Source organism: Zootoca vivipara, chromosome 9 (assembly GCF_963506605.1).
Source record: "Zootoca vivipara chromosome 9, rZooViv1.1, whole genome shotgun sequence".
NCBI classification, from domain to species: domain Eukaryota; kingdom Metazoa; phylum Chordata; class Lepidosauria; order Squamata; family Lacertidae; genus Zootoca; species Zootoca vivipara.
The window spans coordinates 38667023-38690209 of record NC_083284.1 but is presented as its reverse complement, the minus strand read 5'-3'; the positions used below and the strand labels follow the sequence as shown (position 1 = coordinate 38690209).

The 23187-nt window shown below is 41.0% G+C and overlaps 1 protein-coding gene across 7 annotated transcripts in view; it reads right to left on the bottom strand.

The window, feature by feature from the left end:
• DCLK2 (doublecortin like kinase 2) overlaps window positions 1-23187 on the bottom strand; it is a 77351-nt gene that overhangs the window by 49354 nt on the left and 4810 nt on the right. For all 7 annotated transcript variants that reach the window (XR_004692494.1, XR_004692493.2, XM_035113963.2 and 4 more), the window contains exon 2: window positions 6247-6581. Coding sequence is in view for 5 of the 7 variants with exons in the window: in XM_035113963.2 (XP_034969854.1) it covers window positions 6247-6581 (335 nt within the window). In the remaining 2 variants the exon portion in view is untranslated. The remainder of the gene's footprint in view (window positions 1-6246; window positions 6582-23187) is intronic.

Sequence of the window (23187 nt, the reverse complement as noted above, 5' to 3'; positions counted from 1 at the left end):
CAGGGTGCAGCTTAAAAGGATAACAAAGAAGCCGCTTTAATGAGAGAAGATAAAGTTGGGAGTTTCAATGGAATGGCATGCAGCTGGTTAAAATTGACAGACAAGTCAAAAAGGAATAGTGCAGGCTAGCAAAACAGCTTCCCATGCACCCTGTCTCATTCTCCCTAGCTATTTTTCTTCATTATTCACTTCGTTCCCACTTCTCTCAGTTATTTTTCTACTAGGTGTTGATATTATTTTCATCAGCTATCTAGTTTTCTATCGTTTCATTTTAAAGACCTAATTATTTGTTCTCTTTCAGCTTTTTTTCCAGTTGTGGAGCTAACATGTGATCTGCAGGTGCAATTTCGAGGTCAATAGTAGACACTAACCCAAAGAGAATCCCATCTCTCTTAAACAGACCTGACATTACAAAGGCCACTTCCTTGAATGACCCTCTTGGGGATAATGTTCTATCCTAACCTGTTTGTAGCCATATTTGAAATTATGTAAAACATGACATAGTTGTGTTTTTTTTAAAAAAGAAAAAACCCGAATGTTTTCCCATCAATTAGGACACATGCCTATACATTCTGTTCACAGTACAAGTAATGAGAAGCAAACGAAGGAGTCTGTAAGCTAATTTTCAGCTTCACCATATGATCTTGTGCACAGTGGAGAATAACATGGAATGAGGTGTACTGTTTCGGGAATGAAGGATAATACATGTATCCTTGATGTAGCACTGGGAACCAACCTTAGGCCTGTAAGAGAACAGCAGTCATTTGTATTTTATTTGAAAAACAGAAAACTGTAAGAGACAAGTGTTAATTCAGTAACCCTTTTTAAAGTCTGCAGAGGTAGTGCAAATAAGAACAAAGCTGTATCAAAGCAAAACCTTTTTTTTTTTTTAATTTTAAAATATCGTCTTTATTAAAGTTCATATTAAAATACAATTTCTTAAATTCATACATAACTAAACAAAGTAAAGGTATAGATAGTAAGGAAATCATACAAAATCATACAAAATCATAAATAATAGAAATAATACTGATAATATAACTCATAATAAAATAATAATATATAACATAAAAATATAACATAAAGAGGCTAACCTCACCCCACCTCATCTTTAGATTAAATTCACCTAAAGAATGCTCGTAATCATGGTAGAGTCAGGTGAGCCAAAAAGGAAACAAAAAAAAAAACAAAAAAAAAAAAACAAAGAAAAGAGAAAAAAAATAACAACAGAGAAAGCGAAAAACAGAGGACCAAAAGGAAGAGGGAGGGGGGAGAGGGAGGGGGAAAGAGAGAAAAGAAAAAAAGGAGGGAAAAAAGAAAAGAAAAGGGGAGGGGGGAAAAACAAACCAGTATTAAAAAAAAAAATACTAATTTATAAAAAAGAACTTCCGATTGTCGACTTAGCGTTTACTTATCCTTTTCCTCCTCTACTTGCTACCTCCTAGTTCTCTAAAAAAAAGGCTCACCTCCTTATCTTTGATAATTCACTCTCTTCATGCATTCTTTAAATTAAGCAAATCACCAACTCTGTCTTAATACCTTCTTTTTTGAAGTACTCTTCCACTAGTTGCCATTCGTTTTGGGTCTTCTGTCTAGGGACATTCCTAATTGCTGCCGTCATTTTGGCCAAATTCATATATTCCACCATCTTAATTTGCCAATCCTCCACCCCTGGCAGTTCTTCGCCCTTCCATTTCTGTGCTATCAATGTCCGGGCCGCTGCACTCCCATACAACAAAATACACCTCCTGTCTTTAGGCACACTGTCTGGAATCATGCTTAGTAAGAATATCTCTGGTGATTTTGTGAAGGTTAATTTTAGCATGCTTTTCATTTTCTCATATATTTTATTCCAGAAATCCTGCACACCTTCACACCACCACCAGCAATGCATATATGTACCTATGTTTTTATGACACTTCCAGCACTTGTTCGATTCCGATTTATAGATTCTCCCTATTTTCTGCGGTGTTAAGTGCCATCTGTAGGCCATTTTCATTATGTTTTCCTTTATTGCTGTACACGCTGTAAATCTTAAACTTTCGGACCACAGTTTATCCCACTGTACACTGTAGATAGTTCTCCCTATGTCTTGTGCCCATTTAACCATGCTGCACTTAACCACCTCATCTTTAAGATTCCACTCTAGCAAGTATTTATATAAATTAGTCAAATGTTTATCTTCTTTATCGAGTAATATTTCTTGTAATTTTGATTTTTTCTCTTGGAAGCCAATTAATTTATGTTTTTGGAATATACTTTGTATTTGATTGTACTGGAGCCAGCTTGTGCAATCTTCTTTTACCTGGTCGTATGATTTAAGTACATATTGCCCCTCTTTGTTTTCAATCAGTTCACGATATGTTATCCATCTTCCCTTCCTCACTCCTCCCTTCACCGATGTTATCTCAGTTGGTGATAACCACCAGGGGATCTTGGGTTCCAAAATCCTTTTATTCTCCTCCCAAACCTTAAACAGTGATTTTTTCACCACATGATCCGTAAGTTCTCTATACTTCTTCTCCCTTTCATTCATAAGGTACTCATGCCACCCATAATTATTTCTGAACCCCTCAATATCCAATAATTCCCTATCTTCCAAAATAATCCAATCTCTCACCCAACATAAATTTGCTGCTGCATAATATATTTTTAAATCAGGGACCCCCCACCCACCCCTTTCTTTGCTATCTGTTAAGAGTTTGTATTGAATCCTGGGTTTTTTGTTGTTCCAAATGAATTTACTTAATTCCCTCCTCCACTCTTCGAATACCTCATTTTTCTCTATAATCAAAGCAAAACCTATTTACTAATGTACCTTCCAGCTAGCATGCCAGAATATAAACTAGACTGCCAAACAGGCTAGTTGATGAAAAGCATTGCATTTAGCTCCCTTTCTCCAGTTCTTAACAAATGTATATTAACCTAGACTGGATGTGGAACAGAGTGTTTTCTTGTAGCAGCTGAGAGAAGAATGTGATTCATTCCATTCCATACCATCCTTTCCTGTTACAATCATTACTGCTTGGCTTCAGTTGCTCTGCCATATAGTTGGGTATCATTCAAGTGGTCAAGATTTCAACTTGAAATACTTGAAGGACTGCCTTTTCCCAATCTGGGACCTGTGTTCTGCAAGGGTGGGATGGAAAATACCGTCTTGTGATCTTGCTGATGGGCTTTTTGAGGGAATGTGGGATAGGAATCTTCTTGCTGGCAGCGTTTCAGTTCTGAAGATACAGCAATCACCCAGACTAATAATACCGGTAGTATTAGAAAGCAACTTTAAAACACATCTATTCATGCTGGCATTTGAGTGCTATTTAGGAAAACTAGTTAGAATTGGATATGGAATAACTGATTGGTTCAAAATTGGGAAAGGAGTATGATAAGGCTTATATTGTCTCCCTGCTTATTTAACTTATATGCAGAATTCATCATGCGAAAGGCTGGACTAGATGAATCCCAAACAGGAATTAAGATTGCCGGTAGAAATATCAATGCAGCGGAACCGAAGTTATGAGGGGGGAAATTGAAAAATTGTCCAGTAGCACCTTAAAGGTAAAGAGACCCCTGACCATTAGGTCCAGTCGTAACCGACTCTGGGGTTGCAGCGCTCATCTCGCGTTATTGGCCGAGGGAGCCAGCGTACAGCTTCCGGGTCATGTGGCCAGCATGACAAAGCCGCTTCTGGCGAACCAGAGCAGCACATGGAAACACAGTTTACCTTCCTGCTGTAGCGGTACCTATTTATCTACTTGCACTTTGATGTGCTTTTGAAATGCTAGGTGGGCAGAAGCTGGGACCGAGCAACGGGAGCTCACCCCATCGCGGGGATTCAAACTGCCGACCTTCTGATCAGCAAGCCTTAGGCTCTGTGGTTTAACCCACAGCGCCACCCGCATCCCTTAGAGACCTTAGGGACCAATTAAGTTTGTTCTGGGTATAAGCTTTTGTTTGCATGCGCACTTCTTCAGATACAATGAAGCAGAAGTCACTAGACCCTTATATATAGTGGGAGGGTGGGGTGGGGTACTTCTCAGATAGGTAGTAGGAGATGGGTGATTGACTCAATGGGTAATGAGGTTTTGAGTGTAATTTAATCCATAGAATCTGTGGCTAAAGTATATAGCCTTTCACTCTAAAAAGCAGCTTTCCATTAACCTTTGAAAGCATGTTTATACTAGCTTTAGGTACTGTTTCATTACAGAAGCCTAGTAACCTTCCTCAGAGAATTATCAAATGGCAAGTGTCTCCTTCCGCCTTTCTTTCACACAATCAAGATCTGTTGCCAAGCTAATATATTTCTGATAAAATGCGAAGGTTTTACACCACGTTCAGATTTAGATGCACAAATACATTGTCTACAGTTTATTAACAAACTGAGGTGATTTCATTTAAAACCAGGATCCCTGCTTCAAGTAAAGCGAATGCAAAAGTGGAACTAAACTGTGCAAAATGGAAAACTATATGGAAGAGGGGACAGAACTATCCCGAAGTGAAAATATCCTAAAGGTTTCCAGTCAGCCGGTCAAGAACAAGAACACATCACACTTTGTGGAACATTTTGTTGCTGGCCCCATTTGGGCACTACAAACTAAAATTGGTAGTGGATTTGGATTTTGTCATGGTGAAACCCTTGGCATATTGGAGTAGGGATTTAGTGGAATCTATTAGCTGGCTTCAGTAAATTACAAGACTATGCTGTGTTGTTACTAAGTACACTAAGTACTCCTAACAGAGAGATCAATAACTGCAGCTGAAGCCGTATTGTTTAGAGCCGCCATAAGGGACAAAAAGACATGTTTTTGTTTTGCTTTTTTTAAAAAAACAAAAACAAATTTGTATTTTTTCCCTAATCTATTCCACTCACATTGGCAGTTTCAGCTGTGCCTCATAAAGAGCCTAGAATAAAGCTTGGAGGTTATTTCTACAATCAAGATTCTGGGGCTCAGTTATCAACAATGTTATCCCAAATCCATTCTGTTTCAGTAATATTTGACTACTACCTTGGGTCATTGACACTGTGGGTGTCCATGGAACTGTGAATTCAGTGCGCCACAGATAACACTCCTGGTGATTATATGACCTTTTCTCACATAAGGAAAATTAAGTAATACAGGAGTCCCAGATCCATGCTGAGTATTATTGAACGTAAATAGATGGTATAGCCTTGAAGAGTGCAATATATTTTAGATATATATTTTTTAAAAAAATATGTACACCTGCGTCTTTAGGCAAGGCAAAGATCTGAAATGTATCCAAGTAAATAGGTGCCACACAGACTCAATATTTTCCTGTTTGAATAAGATTCAGTCAGTAGCTGAACAAAGGAGAAGCATGACACTTTCACAGTCACATGATACTTGGACCCATTCTGGTTGACAAAGATTATTCCATAATCTGCTATTTATCTTCTCCCACAGTAGCTTGCGAAGCAGTTTACTTTTATAGCATGGGCTGCAGTTTTGTCAATGGGGTTTGTGGAGAGAAAGAAAGCTATACCTTCTTATATAATAGTATATATATGTTAATCTGTGGCTCCAAGCATACTGTGATTCAGCATAAATCACATTCTCTTACCAGAAAGCATGCTTTAACATTTGGGAGGAAATCTCTCTTGTTTTAAGAGCTTACCATGTTTAAAAGTCTCGTGTAGGTGTAGGTGTTCAAGGTCTTATTAAATTCAAAAATCAAACCCGATGTTTGTTTTTTTAAAATTCATCTATTTCTTATGTGTCAAGGAGGAAATTTCACAATATATATTTTTATAACATGCTGAACTGTGCATTTCGAAAAGAGAAAGTGGAACACAATTAGCTATTTAGAATTGAGCTTCTAACAGACTCCTTTCAGTCTCTTCCAACATTACAATGATATATTAAAAAAAGTGCTGCCCAAGCAGATTTGGAGGCATGAGCAATTTACCTCATTAGAAAACAAGTTCAATCAGTTGGTAATTGGAAGCAAAGTACCTTGTCTGCCAAACTCTATAGTGTGCTTTCATCATGTTAAACTGCAGGAGGACAATACAAGTAAATGAACTTTCATCTAGGCATTGCCACAATAAAAGAAAAAGGCTATTTCAATTTCATGAAGGCAGGAATTGTGTTATATTGTCCAATGGAGTAAGGGGAAGATGTTTGATGAGATTAGCTTGACAAGTACAGCTCAACACTGGAAAAAGTTCACTCTGGGTCACTTGAATATTTCATGTAAATTTAAGATTGTCTTATAAATTCATCTTACCTGTTTTCCATCCAGTGTGCAAATTCTCTTGACAACTCCAGAATCTAACTTAATAGCGTCTGTTATATCAGTCAACACCTGGTCAAAGGAATGAGCAGTCTTTTTATTCAGCAAAATCCTCACAGCTTTCCGTGGCTTCACTCCACTCCGTATAACGGTTACCAGCTTGGGTTTAATGAAGTCTTTGCTCTCCTTCAGTTCACTTCTTGCAGATGTCAAAGATGTGAGGGATCGAGATGACACAGATTTTATGTTGACAGACCAATTAGGATTAACGTTCTTAGTGTAATCAACTTTCCGAAATGGCTCATTGGATGCACAGACATAGCTTTCACCTGGTGTAGAAGATTGGAGACAAAACGCAAACATTACTATTTCTTTCATTCCATTGAGTTATTTAATCTCCTTTGTATTCACCTGATATATACCATCTACCTCATAGGTTTGAGAATGATTTGGATTTAAACCTATCATTGCACAAAAGTTAAAAAAGAAACCACCACCCCATCAATTTGATTTCAACTGGATATCTTTCAGGCATCAGATACTAGATAATAATTCACCTATTAAAGTGTTAAAAAAACAACAAAGATTAATCTGGCTGAAAATTTCTCCATAACATCTGATTCAGATGTTATGGAGAAATAGAGTACCATCAACATACTGATGGCACCTCACCCTGAAACTCCTAATGATCACTCCCAATGGCTTCATGTAGGTATTAAATAGCACTGGCAATAGGACAGTCGCCTGCGGCACCTCATAACATAGAAAGGCACTCTTCCAATGCTACTTTCTGGATTCGGTTCTGAAGGTAGGATTGGAACCACTGTTATGCAATGCACCCAATTCCCATTGCTGAGAGCTGGTCCAGGAGGATACCATGGTTGATGGCATCAAATGCCGATGAGAAATCAAGAAGCAGAAGCACTCCCTCTGCCCCGCTCTCTGCTGAGGTTATCCATTAGGGTGATCAAGACAGACTTCGTTACACGGCCAGGCCTGAACACAAATGGGATGGATCTAAATCAGGCATCCCCAAACTTCGGCCCTCAAGATGTTTTGGACTACAATTCCCATCTTCCCTGACCATTGGTCCTGTTAGCTTGGGTCTAGGGATCATGGGAGTTGTAGGCAAAACATCTGGAGGGCCGCAGTTTGGGGATGCCTGATCTAAATAATCTGTGTCTTCCCAAAACACCTACAATTGTCCCACCATGGCCCTCTCCATCACCTTCCCCAAGAAAGGAGTATTGGCAACTGGCCAAAAGCTGTTCTAATTCAAAAGGTCCAAAGCCAGTTTCTCTAGGAGTGGTCACACCACTGCCTCTTCCAATGCAGCACGGACCACCCCCTCATGTAGCATAGCATTAACCACATTCTGGACAAAACCAGACCCTCTCTGATGGCCTCTAAAAGTCTGGTAGTTGTTTTTCTCTTTGACATCTGGTGGGAGGGCATTCCACAGGGCGGGTGCCACTACCGAGAAGGCCCTCTGCCTGGTTCCCTGTAGCTGGGCTTCCTGCAGCGAGGGAACTGCGAGAAGACCCTCGGCACTGGATCTCAGTGTCCGGGCAGAACGATGGAGGTGGAGACACTCCTTCAGGTATACTGGACCGAGGCCATTTAGGGCTTTAAATGTCAGCACCAACACTTTGAATTGTGCTCGGAAACATATTGGGAGAGTTTCCTTCCTGAAATCCTGGAGCGTCACTGCCAGTCTGTGTATAAAACTGAGCTAGATGGACCAATGATCTGACTCTGTTCCTGTTACAGAGTTGCTTTCCATTCTACAGATTTCATTCTTTTCTACCTGCTCCTTGCCTGGTGTAGCTGCAAGGCCCATAACTACTCTGAGCTCAACACCTGTATCGGCTTGAGATGTGCCTTTGGTGGAAGATTTGAGAGATACCTATCTCTCTGACCTGTTTTAATAATGTTATTTCTTTCTATGCAACAGAAGTACATGGAAAAGTACTTGCGAAAGAAGATAAAAGGATTATGTTGAGCCATTTAAGTTTTTAAGAGTCACTTTCCCACACTGTTTTGAAACTTATAAAACGGTAGCATATGAAAACACAGATCAGATATAGATAGTAACCTCCTCCTCTGATTGCATCACATGGTTTATTTATTTCAGTCTGTATCTCTTACACTCCCTAAGGTTCATGATGTACAGCAAGTTTAAAAACAGACTGAAACGATAAACTCTGAAAGGTAAATTAGATAATGAAAAGGGCTATTAAATTAACCCACACCAGCTTATCTGCCACAATTATCAAACAGAAAAGCCTTGCACTCTTCAGTAAGATGCTCATGATTCTATAGTTGTTGGCAGAAACTAAGAATTCTCTTTTATGCACTGCTGTCATAATCACAGAGCACCAGAAGTGCTCTTAAGATTGAGAAGTTATAGAGAAGCAGGGTCTGCAGAAACCATCATTTCCAGTACCCATTATAAAATGCAAAATACACAGACTCCAAAGATTTTGGAGAACATGATAACGTGAATGTGATTAAGTTCTAAGTTGGTCTTGAGTCTAATAGTCATGATGGGAGTTGTGAAAAGACAGTGTTTACAAGGTATGAACACACTAGAGCTGTCCAGTGCTTCCAAAGCTTAAAACTAGCCCTTAGCTTACACCTAACGTAATGTAGCAGGGAAATGCAAACCTTTGGAAATTTCAGCTTTTTAATCCTCCACAAGATTACATTGCTGCATTCTGCATCTTTTAGCACTCATGTAAGGGTAGCTCCACACACAGCACCTTCAGTAGCTAAGCCCAGGTGCTACAGAAATATGAGTGACAGCTGCCAAGTCCATATCCATAAGAACGATTTATTTCTGCATCCGGTGGAAAAAGTTGCACAGGACTTCTGTGCAAACAACTAGACAAGAAGTGCTTCGAATCTACCAGCTCAATGTCACTCATAAAGCTATCCCAATTCAAGGTCAAAAGTTCTTCCAATTCCATTGTAAATATGCTTACACTATATATTCATTTTTAACCTTTTTGGCAGTAAGCATTGTCAGCTGTCTTTTAGTTCTCATAGTAGTACTTCATTCCTATTTACATACATAAATGCATTGCCTCTTTTAGCTGCCTTGCCTTCAAGCTTTTCTGCTTTTGTCAATATCTATGACATCACCGGCTAAATCTGTATGTTCTCAAATAGTTGCTTCACATACTCTGCCTCCCAAGTATATAAGCCACCTATTTAGTTCCTTGTGAAATCACTGCTTCAAAATATTCTGCAGATATTACCCATACCCACACAAAAATGTTTCAGAGAGACATTTCCACATATAAATGGGTAGTTCCATTTTATTTGATGCTGTAATGTATCTTATCATCACATGGACTGTCAAGTTTCATGCACATCTTGCCAACAAGCTTTGCAACCCAAAATACAAACATATATTTTTGTTACTATAGAATAATGTAAATAATTGTAAAGATACAATCCTATACTTACTCGGGAGCAAGTCCCATTGAACTTGGTGAGGCTTACTTCTAAATAAATTTGTACAGGAATGTGCTATAGAGTATTTGTGTGAATTTAAATTTTCCTCATGCAATCTTTTTAATGTTTTTGTTTAAATTGTTGCTCCTTTTTCTTTATTTGCTTTTCTTTTATTCAAAAACCTTTGTTTTTGAGTCTTGCTCAGACATCTATGGATTGAATCCAGAATTAGCTATGCTTAAAGCAAAAACCACTGAAAATCAATGCAAGTTAAATTACTCATACTGTACTTAAATTCCAATGATTTATAGATGTACTCAAAATATGGTGGTGTCTGGATTCAACTCATTATGTTTGACATTACAATAAAATATAATATAAAAATAGCAAGTATTTGGAAGTATTTTGCATCAGTCACGAGTTCCTGCTTATAAATGCTACCAAACTGAAAGGAAAGAAAAGTCTAAGGTGTAAATGAGAGAGAAGCCCTGCCAGTGGGTCTGGAGACATAATGTGTAGGGCAGGGGTCTGCAACCTGCGGCTCAGGAGCCGCATGTGGCTCTTTTACACCTTTGCTGCGGCTCCGGAGCGGATACGAGGGGAGGAGGCGCCCGAGCCATGCGCCGCCTGAGCCATGTGGCGGCGCCTGCCATGCCCGCCAGACACTCGCGCGGTGCCCACCGCCGCCGGAGCACACAGCTGCGGCGACGCGCTGTGCGCCTGCGCCCCGCACGGCGCCCGCCGGAGTCCACAACTCCGCTGTGTGCGTGCGCTGTGCAAAAAGGACGCAAGGTGACGTTAGCAGCCCGGGGAGCGTGGTCGGCCCCCTCACTGCATCAGCCCCTCCCCGCCGCATTTCTGCAGCCAATAGGCTCACGGGGGCGGAGTTATTTATTTTTTTAAACGGGCGCGCTTCTTCCCGCCCAGCAGCAGAAAAGGCTTGCGGGCTCGGAGCGCGTGTTTGCTGCTGCTGCTCCTGCCTGCGGCCTGCCTGTGGCCTCCTGCCGGCCTGGTCAGGAGATTGAGGTAGATGTATTAATCAATGGGTTGATTCAATATGAGGAAATTTTATAAGTTCACTTGATGGGAGCAACACACATGAAACCATACAGGTGTCCTAATAAGGGAGTCAGAGTTTTGCCCATTCCCAGTAATCAAGGCAGCCCAAACTCATAAGGCAGTGGTTGCTGGTGCCCATTCCCAGTCATAGCTGCCAAGTTTTCCCTTTTCTCACGAGGAAGCCTATTCAGCATAAGGGAATTTCCCTTAAAAAAAGGGAGAACTTGGCAGCTATGTTCCCAGTAATCAAGGCAGCCCAAACTCAAAGTTATTTTTATAATGACAAGGATGGCATTGGGCCCTCATTATTAAGTATTATTTACATCAGGCACTGATTATGATTTATGGTGCACTGGGGCCCTGATTAATTTTCTATGGCATTTTGGGGCATTGATTATTGGGCATAGCAAATTTTGCTATGGGGCCCTCTGATTTCTAATTACGTCCCTGTTTTGCGGCTCCCAGTTTATTTTTTTTCTTCGGAAACGGGTCCAAGTGGCTCTTTTTGTCTTAAAGGTTGCAGACACCTGGTGTAGGGCAAGCAAGTGGGGGGGGAGGAACAATCCCCCAGGCAAAACACAGGAATGTTTTCAGCACTTCTCCCCTACGTCTTCATGACCCGTGCCTTCTAGACACCGGGCACATATTCAGATATCTTGCAGAGTAAAATGCAGAAGGACTGAGGCAGAGGTGTGTGCTACAAACTACAGTACCGTACTTTTATTACTAAGTATAAGGCAGAACAAAAGAAAGCATGTCTCCTCTCGCTGAGAGAAGTCCGGAAAAAACCAACAACGAACGGAAACAGAATACAGCAAACATCCGCTCCCGTGATTCCAACAATCTGTGGAATACATAAACACAGTCTTGTGACTGCACAGTGAGAGGAATAGAAACCTAACATAATGAACATTTAGAAACACATCAGAATGTTCCTAAGAGTGAAAAGCAGTCAAGGTGACTTGGAAGACTCTTTGGACCATGATATCCATAATCACTGTATCTCCTGTGTATTTCCATTTCAAACAGCTCAGTCATTAGCAGTCCCCAAACACATCCTGAAACTACATAAGAACACTAATGCCACTACATTGTCAAAAGCAGGGATGAATGAGAATTTCAATTTGGCATGCATTTGGAGCAGACTCTTATCAAATGTGCACATTCTAAAACAATGTATGAACTGAAACCGAGGCAACCTTCTAAATTTGCACATATCTAAATTTGGTGATGCAGTTAGGCAAGTGAGCAATGTTTTGCAAAACTACATATATTAGGGGGAACATGTGCAGAAAAATTAATTTATTAGTGAAAATATCATACAAACCCCCCTTTTTAAAAATAAAAACCCCCACAATACAGTAGCTGCAAAATGTGGAGGATTGAGTTTAGGATTGTGCACCCGTGAAACTGAGAAAACCAAAATGGACAGATCCTTCCATCCCGAATCAGAAAAAAAGCAAAGTTGGCTATCAATAGGACAATCACCTGACTCCAGATTGCATTCAGCAGTTCATCTTACACACTTAGCAGGCAATGTCCCAAGAGGAGTGTATCAGAAATCTAAGCAATAACTATTTGAAACACTCTGAAAACTGTATGCCAAGTATATTGAACAACTCAGCAGATGTCAGGCAAATATCTGCCAAGCATATTGACATTTCAACAATACTTTATGTTCAACAGTATGAAATATTACTAAGGTATCTAAAAGGATTAACAGTTAATTTCCTCTGTCAATGTCCAAACAATGTGTACATCAACAACCCTACCACAGACTTGACACTACATTAACTGATATAGGTCTCAGAGGTGGATTTAGGGCTGTCTGACTGGTTGCACTCAGTGGTGAAGCTACCTGCTCTGGCACCAGGAGCGGCGTACATCCGGGGGCATGGCTGGCACGCGTCCCGGGGGCGCAGTGTGTGCCGGGGGTGTGCGGTGAGCGCTGTGTCCCAGGGTCGGGGGCGATGTCACCTCCCCAGATGGTACCCAGGGCGGTTGCACTGCACTAGGAGTGGTTGCACTGCACTAGGAGCCAACCCTATATAGAGAGCACTGCGTAGTGAACTGAGCAGAACGGAAGGTGAGAGGCAGAGAGGAAGTGAATTTTGGCTTCATGCAGAGCACCGTTGAAATCTGATAGACCGAAGTCTGTCCCTGTAAGTCTAGCAATCAAATGATAGACAATTGTTACCGAAGCTACAGTGATACTTATTTCTAAGAACAGTGCAATCCTATATGGTTTGAGCATAGCCCCCCAAACATATCCTTTGCATCTGTGGGTGAGATTAATTAAAATGGATTAATATACATGGGTGACAATAAAGTTGTCCAATTTTTTAAATGTAGCAATTTCACAGTAATAATAGTTCAGATGCATAAATCTACTTGACACCATGCATGCCAAAGTACTTTTGGACAGAATTTTGCAAATTCCAGGCCCTGTAGAGAAAGTAAAGTGATAATTAAGAAGGAGTGCTAAAATGATTGTCCATCATTTTTATAAGCCAGAGTGCTTGGATTTAAGACAGACTGGTTCCATTAATGCTTATAGGACTAAGTTTAGAAAAAACGCAAGTGTTTTAAGTTTAAATGGATTGTAGTGAGTACTCAGCCAATTATATTTGTTTCCATATGGTACTTTGGAATAAGGTTTATTCAGTTGTATTTATTATCACATTTGTTTCAGTTACATGCATTAAGAGCCTTAGATTTGCTCTCCTAGTAGTATTTCAACTCTGAAACATTGTAAACAACTGACTTGCTTGGATAAGCTAGCAAGTCAAATCCTCATGGAACAGGTTAAGAGAAGTGCAAATTATGATAATCACATAAAGCAGGATTGCAGCCCTTTTCACCTTGGAAAAAAGGCCAGGCTGATGTTTCAGACATAAGTGTGTAAGCTATGAAAAGACGTAACTACAGTGGTACCTCTACTTACGAATTTAATGCGTTCCGAACGCACATTCGTAAGTCGAAAAAATTTGTAAGTCGAATCCCATAGGAATGCATTGGGAGAAAAAATTCGTAAGTCGAAGCAACCCTATCTAAAAATTCGTAAGTAGAAAAAATCCTATCTAAACCGCATCCAAGATGGCGGACGGAGCTCTGTTGGTAAGTAGAAACATTCGTGAGTAGAGTTATTCGTAAGCAGAGGTACCACTGTATCTGAAGCTGCAATCCTATACCCAGTTCCCTGGGACTTACTTTTGAGTAGCTATGTGCTGAGGATTGCACCAACAATTTTATCATCTCCGAAACAGGTGACTGTGTTGGTTTATAAATGGAAATTGCTAGCATTTGGTTCCTCCCCCTAACCCCCCATCCTATAGAACACAAATATAATGTTACGCTCCAAGGGAAACCTACTTATTCATGACCACATTTTATATATCTTGTACACATAAAAACACTGAATTTGATTATATAGTTTATTATGCAGTAGATGCTGTAGTCTGCATAAACATTCCAGTGGTTTTTAAACATATGATTTTAATCTCAAAGGCTCTTCACTTTCAGATCCCCCCCCCCCGATGCTGCACTTATTAATTCCCCTCAGAAAGCTAACATCAATTTGCAGAAATAATTTCTCTCTTGGGCTATAGTCAACATTTATGCTTTTGCTAATGAAATATTTTTATGCATTGGTTACACTGGGTTCAATGATGCTAAGAAATGTGTTATAGGCTTGCGATGCAAATTTAAGCATGGCAGATGATTTAGCCATACATTTCAAATAAACAAATGTATCTTTAAATAGGAGATGAAAGGTCCTCAGTCCAAACCTATTTAGATATTCTTAGTTTTTTTATGGTTCCCATTTCCAAAATCTCTCATGAAGTGATTTTTTTCTATCTACCACTCAGATACATTTACAATTTGCTGGAAAACTAGAAAGATTTATATATGAGTGTTTGCAAAGGTCAGATTTTAGATTAAAGGTAAAGGGACCCCTGACCATTAGGTCCAGTCATGACTGACTCTGGGGTTGCAGCGCTCATCTCACGTTATTGGCCAAGGGAGCCGGTGTACAGCTTCCAGGTCATGTGGCCAACATGACAAAGCCGCTTCTGGCAAACCAGAGCAGCACTCGGAAATGCCGTTTACCTTCCCGCTGTAGTGGTACCTATTTATCTACTTGCACTTTGTCGTGCTTTCGAACTGCTAGGTTGGCAGGAGCTGGGACCGAGCAACAGGAGTTCACCCCGTTGCAGGGATTCGAACCGTCAACCTTCTGATCGGCAAGCCCTAGGCTCTGTGGTTTAACCCACAGCGCCACCTGCGTCCCTAAATTTTAGATTAGGCAAGCCATTATCCACTTACATCATATTTGTGAACAATATCCCAAGTTGCCACATGTAGCAATATGCTTGTAGAAAGTAAACAAACAATATTTCAAATGAATCCCCTTTAAATAAGTACAGTAAAATGCACAAATTTGACACTCAAGTGTCAACTATGGATATTATATGGACTCAAATATGTACTAAGGCTCAAGACAAAACCAAGTATGAGAACTACAGAACTAGTAGTATACTAATAGTACACTGTTAGTAACCATCTGAAACCATCCAGACTATCCTGAAGGAGTGTCTGCCATTCTGTTGAAGCATTTTGGCAGAGATATGAAGATGTTGACAGTCTGATATTTACAATGCATATATATCAGCAAAGGATGTAGGATGATGCTGGCAGTTTTTGACTAATGTCTTTTTATGCAGAGATATAGCTACAGACAAATAAATCAATTTTGAGATGTTATACAATCTTTGTTCCTACCACCTGCCCCTATGATTAGAATATTTACATACGGACTCCCTCTCCTGCACCAAGAGGATTGTATTCATTGACATGAGGTATTCCAGAGTTCCACTGTAAAGAAATTGTAAAAAAAAAATTCAGGAAAATTGCTGGCTTTTATTCATCCATACAATATTGCATCCTATAAAGAGTGTGGATTAGATAAGGCACAAAATTATTGTGGTTTCTGAACATGAGGGGGAAACAGAAACATGTGTCTCAACAATACTGCTCATGACTCGTCAGGCAAAAATTTATGTCACTAACACTAGGGGGGTTCTTGTCAAAAATATTGTTGATGCCATCTGCCACTGAATTAAACATTAGGAGCTTCTTAAGACAAAGAGTGAAAGTTGCCAATGGAGGTATGCTAATGTTCTAGTAACACAAGCACTTTGAAGCAAACCTTGCATTTTACTCCCAATATAAATCATGCACATACAAATGACTGACCCTCAACATTAGCAAGACATGACTCTATTCAGAACTGCTTTAGTTCTGAGCAAAATGTCAACTACCGTATATTCCGGCATATAAGACGACTGGGTGTATAAGACGACCCCCAACTTTTCCAGTTAAAATATAGAGTTTGGGATATACCCGCCGTATAAGAAATACGACCTGGCGTATAAGACAACCCCTGACTTTTGAGAAGATTTTCCTGGGTTAAAAAGTAGTCTTATACGCAGGAATATACAGTAGTTATTCTTGCTGGTTTCCATCTTTAGTAACAGGCTGCCTTGTCATAATATGCCAGCACACGAGGATGTTAAATAGTCTAGGAAAACATACACAATTCTTCTGGAAGCACCATCTGAAGTAAAAATAAAAAATAAAAAATTGAAACACCACAGAAAGTGGAAATGTCATTCCACTTTCGTCATCTCATTGTCATCTTTAAGCGTCAGGCTGTGCTTACACAATGAGTTTCTTCTGCTGAAAGAATCCACTTCAATTGCTTTAACAGTCTAACTCCTATATTGTAGAAGATTTAAGGAACAGGACAACACATTTCTCCTTAAACATCTTGCCTGCTGACCTCTTCGTTTTCTCTCTTGAGTTTCTTTAAGATTTTTTAAGTGACCAAGCTACCCTACAGCTAAGCAAAGGCTTTAACAACAACAGCAGCAGCAACAATGCATAATATGCATACTGTAGTCCTAAATGCCACTCACTTGCTGCAGAAATGTAAACATGTTTTGCTTTGCCATATTAACATTATTTTTTTCCCTAGTCGACCTACAGAAGTACTAACATACTTCTTTTTCTCTCTTTAAGTAGACTGTTTCTAACGAGAACAGAAGAAGAGTATACTGGATTAGACCTATGGGTCAACCAGTATGAGGCAATACACTACTTAGTTATCAGGGTTAGAATCATCCTTAAAACAGAAGCAAGAGACTCCTGTAGCATTTTAAGGACTGATAAATTATTTATTTATTAAACTTATTAGTTGCTATTCTTACAAAAGCAGCTCAAGGTGGCTTACAACAATAAAGTAACAAGCACATACATTAAAACCACCATTAAACAAAACAAAAAGCATAATATTGAAGGTGCCTCAAGACACAGTGGTACCTTGGTTTACAAACACAATTGGTTCCTGTGAGGGGGAAAGAGTACAGAGAGCCCCCCCCATCCTGAGAAGCAGTTCCTCAACCAGCAGCGGTGCCAGCGGGGAGGGGGAAGAGTCCAGTGAGGAAGGAGGAGAGAGGAGACGGGGCTCTGGCAGGATAGCAGAGCCTCTGCTGCACGAGGGAGAGGAAGAGAGAGAGGGGGAAGAGGGGGAGAAGGAAAACATGGAAAGGAGACCCTTTTTCCCTTCGGTTCCGGAATTACGCAGGAGGAAGCAAGGGAGGAGATTTGGGGTGCCCAGACTCTTATGTTGGAAGAAGACGCGAAACGCGCCATTCCAGGGTTCTGGGTCCGACTGAGAGCATGTGTCCTGTATAGCTCTAGCACTGTAAATAACCTGCACTTAATAAAAGCATGAAAAGGCAAAGGTCTGGAGAGTTGTTACTCTAGAGTAGTCGCAACGCATCCCCTGTGACAGTCCCAAAAGTCTGTACTTAACCTGAAGCATACTTAACCTGAAGTGAACTTTCCCACTGAAAGCAATGGAAAGTGGATTAATCTGTTCCAGACGGGTCCGCGGAGTACTCAACCTGAAGCGTACTTAGCCCAAGGTATGAGTGTAATTGGTTCCGGAAGTCCGTACTTAACCTGAAGCGTACTTAACCTGAAGCGAACTTTCCCATTGAAAGTAATGGAAAGTGGATTAATCCCTTCCAGACGGGTCCGCGGAGTACTTAAACTGAAAATACTCAAACCGAGGCGTACTTAAACCGAGGTATGACTGTATGTAATGATGGCATGAGCTTTTGTCACTTTATCAAATGCTACAAGATATAAGCCCTTGCACTTCCATTACATTGTAGAACTCATTAGAAACAGCTTCTCCCCCCCCTCCCCGAAAAAAGCAGCTAGTGTTTCCTGTTGAAAGCTACAATAACAGTTTTTATTGATTTCTGAGACTGTTGCAGTGTTGACTGCAGCAGTTCTGCTTTCACAGCTCTCAGAGTTCCCCTTCTATTTTCAGTACCCCAAGAGATACACCTGTCTGAGCAGTGAAGCTTTAAGGACAGTCAAAAGATTTCCTACCTTAGACTAGGAATTATGTATCAAAAGATATACTGAAATTTAGTTTTTTCTACAGGATACAAATGTTTTTAAGAACTCATGCTTTCTGAGTCCGCAGGATGCAAGAGAATGTTCCTAGAAAATATTTACTAGTGGTTTAACATAATGTATTAGCACTAATCCCCTTCATGGATCAATGCCTTGTCGTGGCGAAGGGGCTTGAATAACTCGGAGAAGCTATGAGCTATGCCATGCAGGGCCACCCAAGATGGACAGGTCATAGTGGAGAGTTTTGACTAAACGTGATCCACCTGGAGAAGGAACTGGCAAGCCACTCCAGTATCCCTGCCAAGAAAACTCCATGGACAAAGACAACAGGCATATAAAAGTTATGACGCTGGAAGATGAGCCCCTCAGGTCGGAAGGCGTCCAACATGCTACTGAGGAAGAGCGGAGGACAAGTACAAGTAGATTCAGAGCTGATGAAGCGGCTGGGCCAAAGCCGAAAGGACGCTCAGTTGCGGATATGCCTGGAAGCGAAAGGAAAGTCCGATGCTGTAAAGAAAAATATTGCATAGGAACCTGGAATGTAAGAACCATGGATGGAGGTAAGCTGGATGTGGTCAAAAATGAGATGACAAGGTAGTGTGGTTGCTGACCTTGAGCCAGACATCTTGGAGAGTGAAGTCAAATGGGCCTTAGAAAGCACTGCTAATAACAAGGCCAGTGGAAGTGATGATATTCCAGCTGAACTATTTAAAATTTTAAAAGATGATGCTGTTAAGGTGCTACACCCAATATGCCAGCAAGTTTGGAAAACTCAGCAATGGCCAGAGGATTGGAGAAGATCAGTCTACATCCCAATTCCAAAGAAGGGCAGTGCCAAAGAATGCTCCAACTACCGCACAATTGCGCTCATTTCACACGCTAGCAAGGTTATGCTCAAAATTCTACAAGGCAGGCTTAGGCAGTATGTGGACCGAGAACTCCCAGAAGTGCAAGCTGGATTTCGAAAGGGCAGAGGAACCAGAGACCAAATAGCAAACATGCGCTGGATTATGGAGAAAGCTAGAGAGTTCCAGAAAAACGTCTACTTCTGCTTCATTGACTATGCAAAAGCCTTTGACTGTGTCGACCACAGCAAACTATGGCAAGTTCTCAAAGAAATGGGAGTGCCTGATCACCTCATCTGTCTCCTGAGAAATCTCTATGTGGGACAAGAAGCTACAGTTAGAACTGGATATGGAACAACTGATTGGTTCAAAATTGGGAAAGGAGTACGACAAGGTTGTATATTGTCTCCCTGCTTATTTAACTTATATGCAGAATTCATCGTGCGAAAGGCTGGACTAGATGAATCCCAAACCGGAATTAAGATTGCCGGAAGAAATATCAACAACCTCAGATATGCAGATGACACAACCTTGATGGCAGAAAGCGAGGAGGAATTAAAGAACCTTTTAATGAGGGTGAAAGAGGAGAGCGCAAAATATGGTCTGAAGCTCAACATCAAAAAAACCAAGATCATGGCCACCGGTCCCATCACCTCCTGGCAAATAGAAGGGGAAGAAATGGAGGCAGTGAGAGATTTTACTTTCTTGGGCTCCTTGATCACTGCAGATGGTGACAGCAGTCACGAAATTAAAAGACGCCTGCTTCTTGGGAGAAAAGCAATGACAAACCTAGACAGCATCTTAAAAAGCAGAGACATCACCTTGCCGACAAAGGTCCGTATAGTTAAAGCTATGGTTTTCCCAGTAGTGATGTATGGAAGTGAGAGCTGGACCATAAAGAAGGCTGATCGCCGAAGAATTGATGCTTTTGAATTATGGTGCTGGAGGAGACTCTTGAGAGTCCCATGGACTGCTAGAAGATCAAACCTATCCATTCTTAAGGAAATCACAGCCCTGAGTGCTCCCTGGAAGGACAGATCGTGAAGCTGAGGCTCCAATACTTTGGCCACCTCATGAGAAGAGAAGAATCCTTGGAAAAGACCCTGATGTTGGGAAAGATTGAGGGCACTAGGAGAAGGGGACGACAGAGGACAAGATGGTTGGACAGTGTTCTCGAAGCTACGAACATGAGTTTGACCAAACTGCGGGAGGCAGTGGAAGACAGGAGTGCCTGGCGTGCTATGGTCCATGGGGTCACGAAGAGTCGGACACGACTAAACGACTAAACAACAACATTAGCACTAATTTTTCTCATATGTATTTTTTTCTTGATCACTCCACGATAATCCCCTACATGAAGCTTACAACTAAGCTCCCACATTCAAATAGTATAATAGTCAAACTGTTAACTACCTTATTTGTTACTTCAGAGGCAATTCAACTGCTGGTTTCTTTTTAAGGAGGTTATCATGTCTTTTCACCAGTTAGAAGACAGATTCATGACAGTTTAAAGTAGTATCCAGTCATTTTAACAAGACTGAAAGCTGTTTGTGACCAACAAACATTATATCTGGATATGAATTAATGATGTGCACAAGTTGTGAGCGACAATATGCCAAATCTGTCAGTCTAATAGTAAGTATTTAATTGGTCCCCAAAAAATGTTCCACCCTCCTCTTGACTGAGTATCAGAGCAACCTTTTCTTGTTAAAATATGAAATAATGCTTCATAGTACTACTACTCATTAGAGAAAAGAAATCCCCCCATATGGCTTATCAATATGCCTGTTTTTAATGGCATTTGGTGTCTCTACAGATGCCAAGTATATTGGCAGATCATAGAACTAGTGAATAAAGACTGAGGCATGAAATCAACATGGCATCTTTTTAGGTTATCAGAGATATCTCATAACTTGGGAAATTGCCCCTTTGCCCCAAAAGAACCAGTCAGGTATAGGATACACTATATACTCCCAGCTCAATAATAAAAGTTGAATCAAAATCTGTGTATAAAGAAAATCACTAGCAACCCACATAGGAAGTGAGAATCACAGTATCTGGAATGATAATACATTATTGCACATTTCTTTCTAAACTATTATACTTATGACAATTTCCAATTGCAACATGTTAAAGTTAACTATAAAAGAAGATGAACAGATTGCTTTACCATTGCAACCATTAGAGTAAAATATAAAGGAAGATACTTTTATTGCAAATATTCTATTTGCAGATAAACATGTACATTAGATTAGGTGTGAGTTGAGTGGTTAATGTGCCTTACAAATGGCCATTGTGTACATTCAGAGTGTTTGATTATTAATAATATTGTCATTTATCCATTTAGACCCCTAAGTAGTAGCAGTTGCCAGGACATTGTCCTGTTCGCTCTGTATAGCTCCATCCTTATTTCAGACATTGTGGTATATCACAATATTTAGCTGGTGGTATTGTGAGGTTTAGCTGCTGATAACATCGCAGTGTTTAGTTGGTGAGTTATCACAAAGTTTAGCTGGTGAGTTATTTTGATGTTGAAAATCAGATATCGCCAAGCCCTTACACACATTGTGATTCACGATATATTGCCAGCTCAAATATTATGAAACAATAAGCACGATGTGAACTTCAAAACAGTTTTGGACGATATATTGATATATCGCCCAGCCCTACTCAGAAGTAGGCAACCTGTTGCTGGAAGGCAGTCAACTATCTAACTGTGTTACTTGTAGTGTGCCTTCTTGCTGACATAAAACATTGTTCAGCTGTTCCTGCTGAGAGGGGTGGGGGAAGATTTGACCCTCCTCTCTCCTTCTAAGCAGTGATGAAAAAGAAACAGGGTTGCAGATACAGTCACATCTGCATTCATAGTGGGACTCCATTTACATGCACTTGCACACACATTTTACATATAATAAAAATGTAACTGTGTAATCATACAGCCTGTATTGGAGGATTTGTAGTGCTGCATCACAATCCTTGATTTGCATGTACTCAGAGTGTAATCCCCATTGGAGGATTTGTCATACCTCATCACAACCCTCAATTTGCATGAAGTTGGCGTGGGGTAGGGAAGTGAGAGAGAAGGTGTGTTGGAACAGCAGCAGCGGCTGTGGCATAGGAGCAAGAAGTGAGGGTCAATGACAGGCATTGGTAACCTCTGGCCCATGGGCTGGATATTGCCCATGGATGCTGTTTATCCGCCCCATGGGCTGCCCATGAACCGAGCCACCCACTCGGCAAGTCCCCCGCGCGCTGCGGTAAACCAGCGCAACGCGGCACAGGGACTCGCTGACCGGCGCTGGAAATCGCGTCTACGCAGCTGCAGAAGCGATTTCTGGCGCTGCAGACATTTTGGAAATGGGCAGCCAGCACCGGAAATCGCTTCTGCGTAGTCGCGGACATGCACAGAAGCCATTTCCGGTGTTCCAGACATGGGCAGCACGGCACTGGAAATCGCTTCTGTGCCTGTGCAGCCCATGTCCGGCCCACGGACAATAGTCCGTGGGAATCCTCCGGCCCATGGGCAGAGAACGTTGCCGACGCCTGGTCAATGAGAAGGGGAAAGTGATGGCTTAAAACAACAGTAGAGAATTTAATTTCATGCATTGTATTTTACTCCTGGTATTATGTGTTATGTTTAACATGAAGTTCCAGAACAGGTTTTTAACAAACACACACTCAGCTAGGAACAACATCCAACAACTGAACTTGGCCTTCTCTAACTGAACAAGTCCATTGATAGGCTTGCTCTCGATATTCTGTTCATCTTAAAGATACAGTAATATGTATCGCTCCAGGGTGTGTGTGCAAAGGGCCGCTACAGAAAATGAGTAGGGGGTGGACCAAGTGCAAGGGAAAATTTAAAAAGGGAGGAGGAGGAGGTAGGTAAAAGGGGATGGATGTGATAATGGTGTTTATGCAAAGGGGGCTGCAGAATGGGGTTGGAAAGGGGGAAAGGGAACTCAGTAGTTGCATGGAGTCAGAAGGGGAAGCTCTAGGGCAGGCATCCCCAAACAGCGGCCCTCCAGATCTTTTGGCCTACAACTCCCATGATCCCTAGCTAACAGGACCAGAGGTCGTG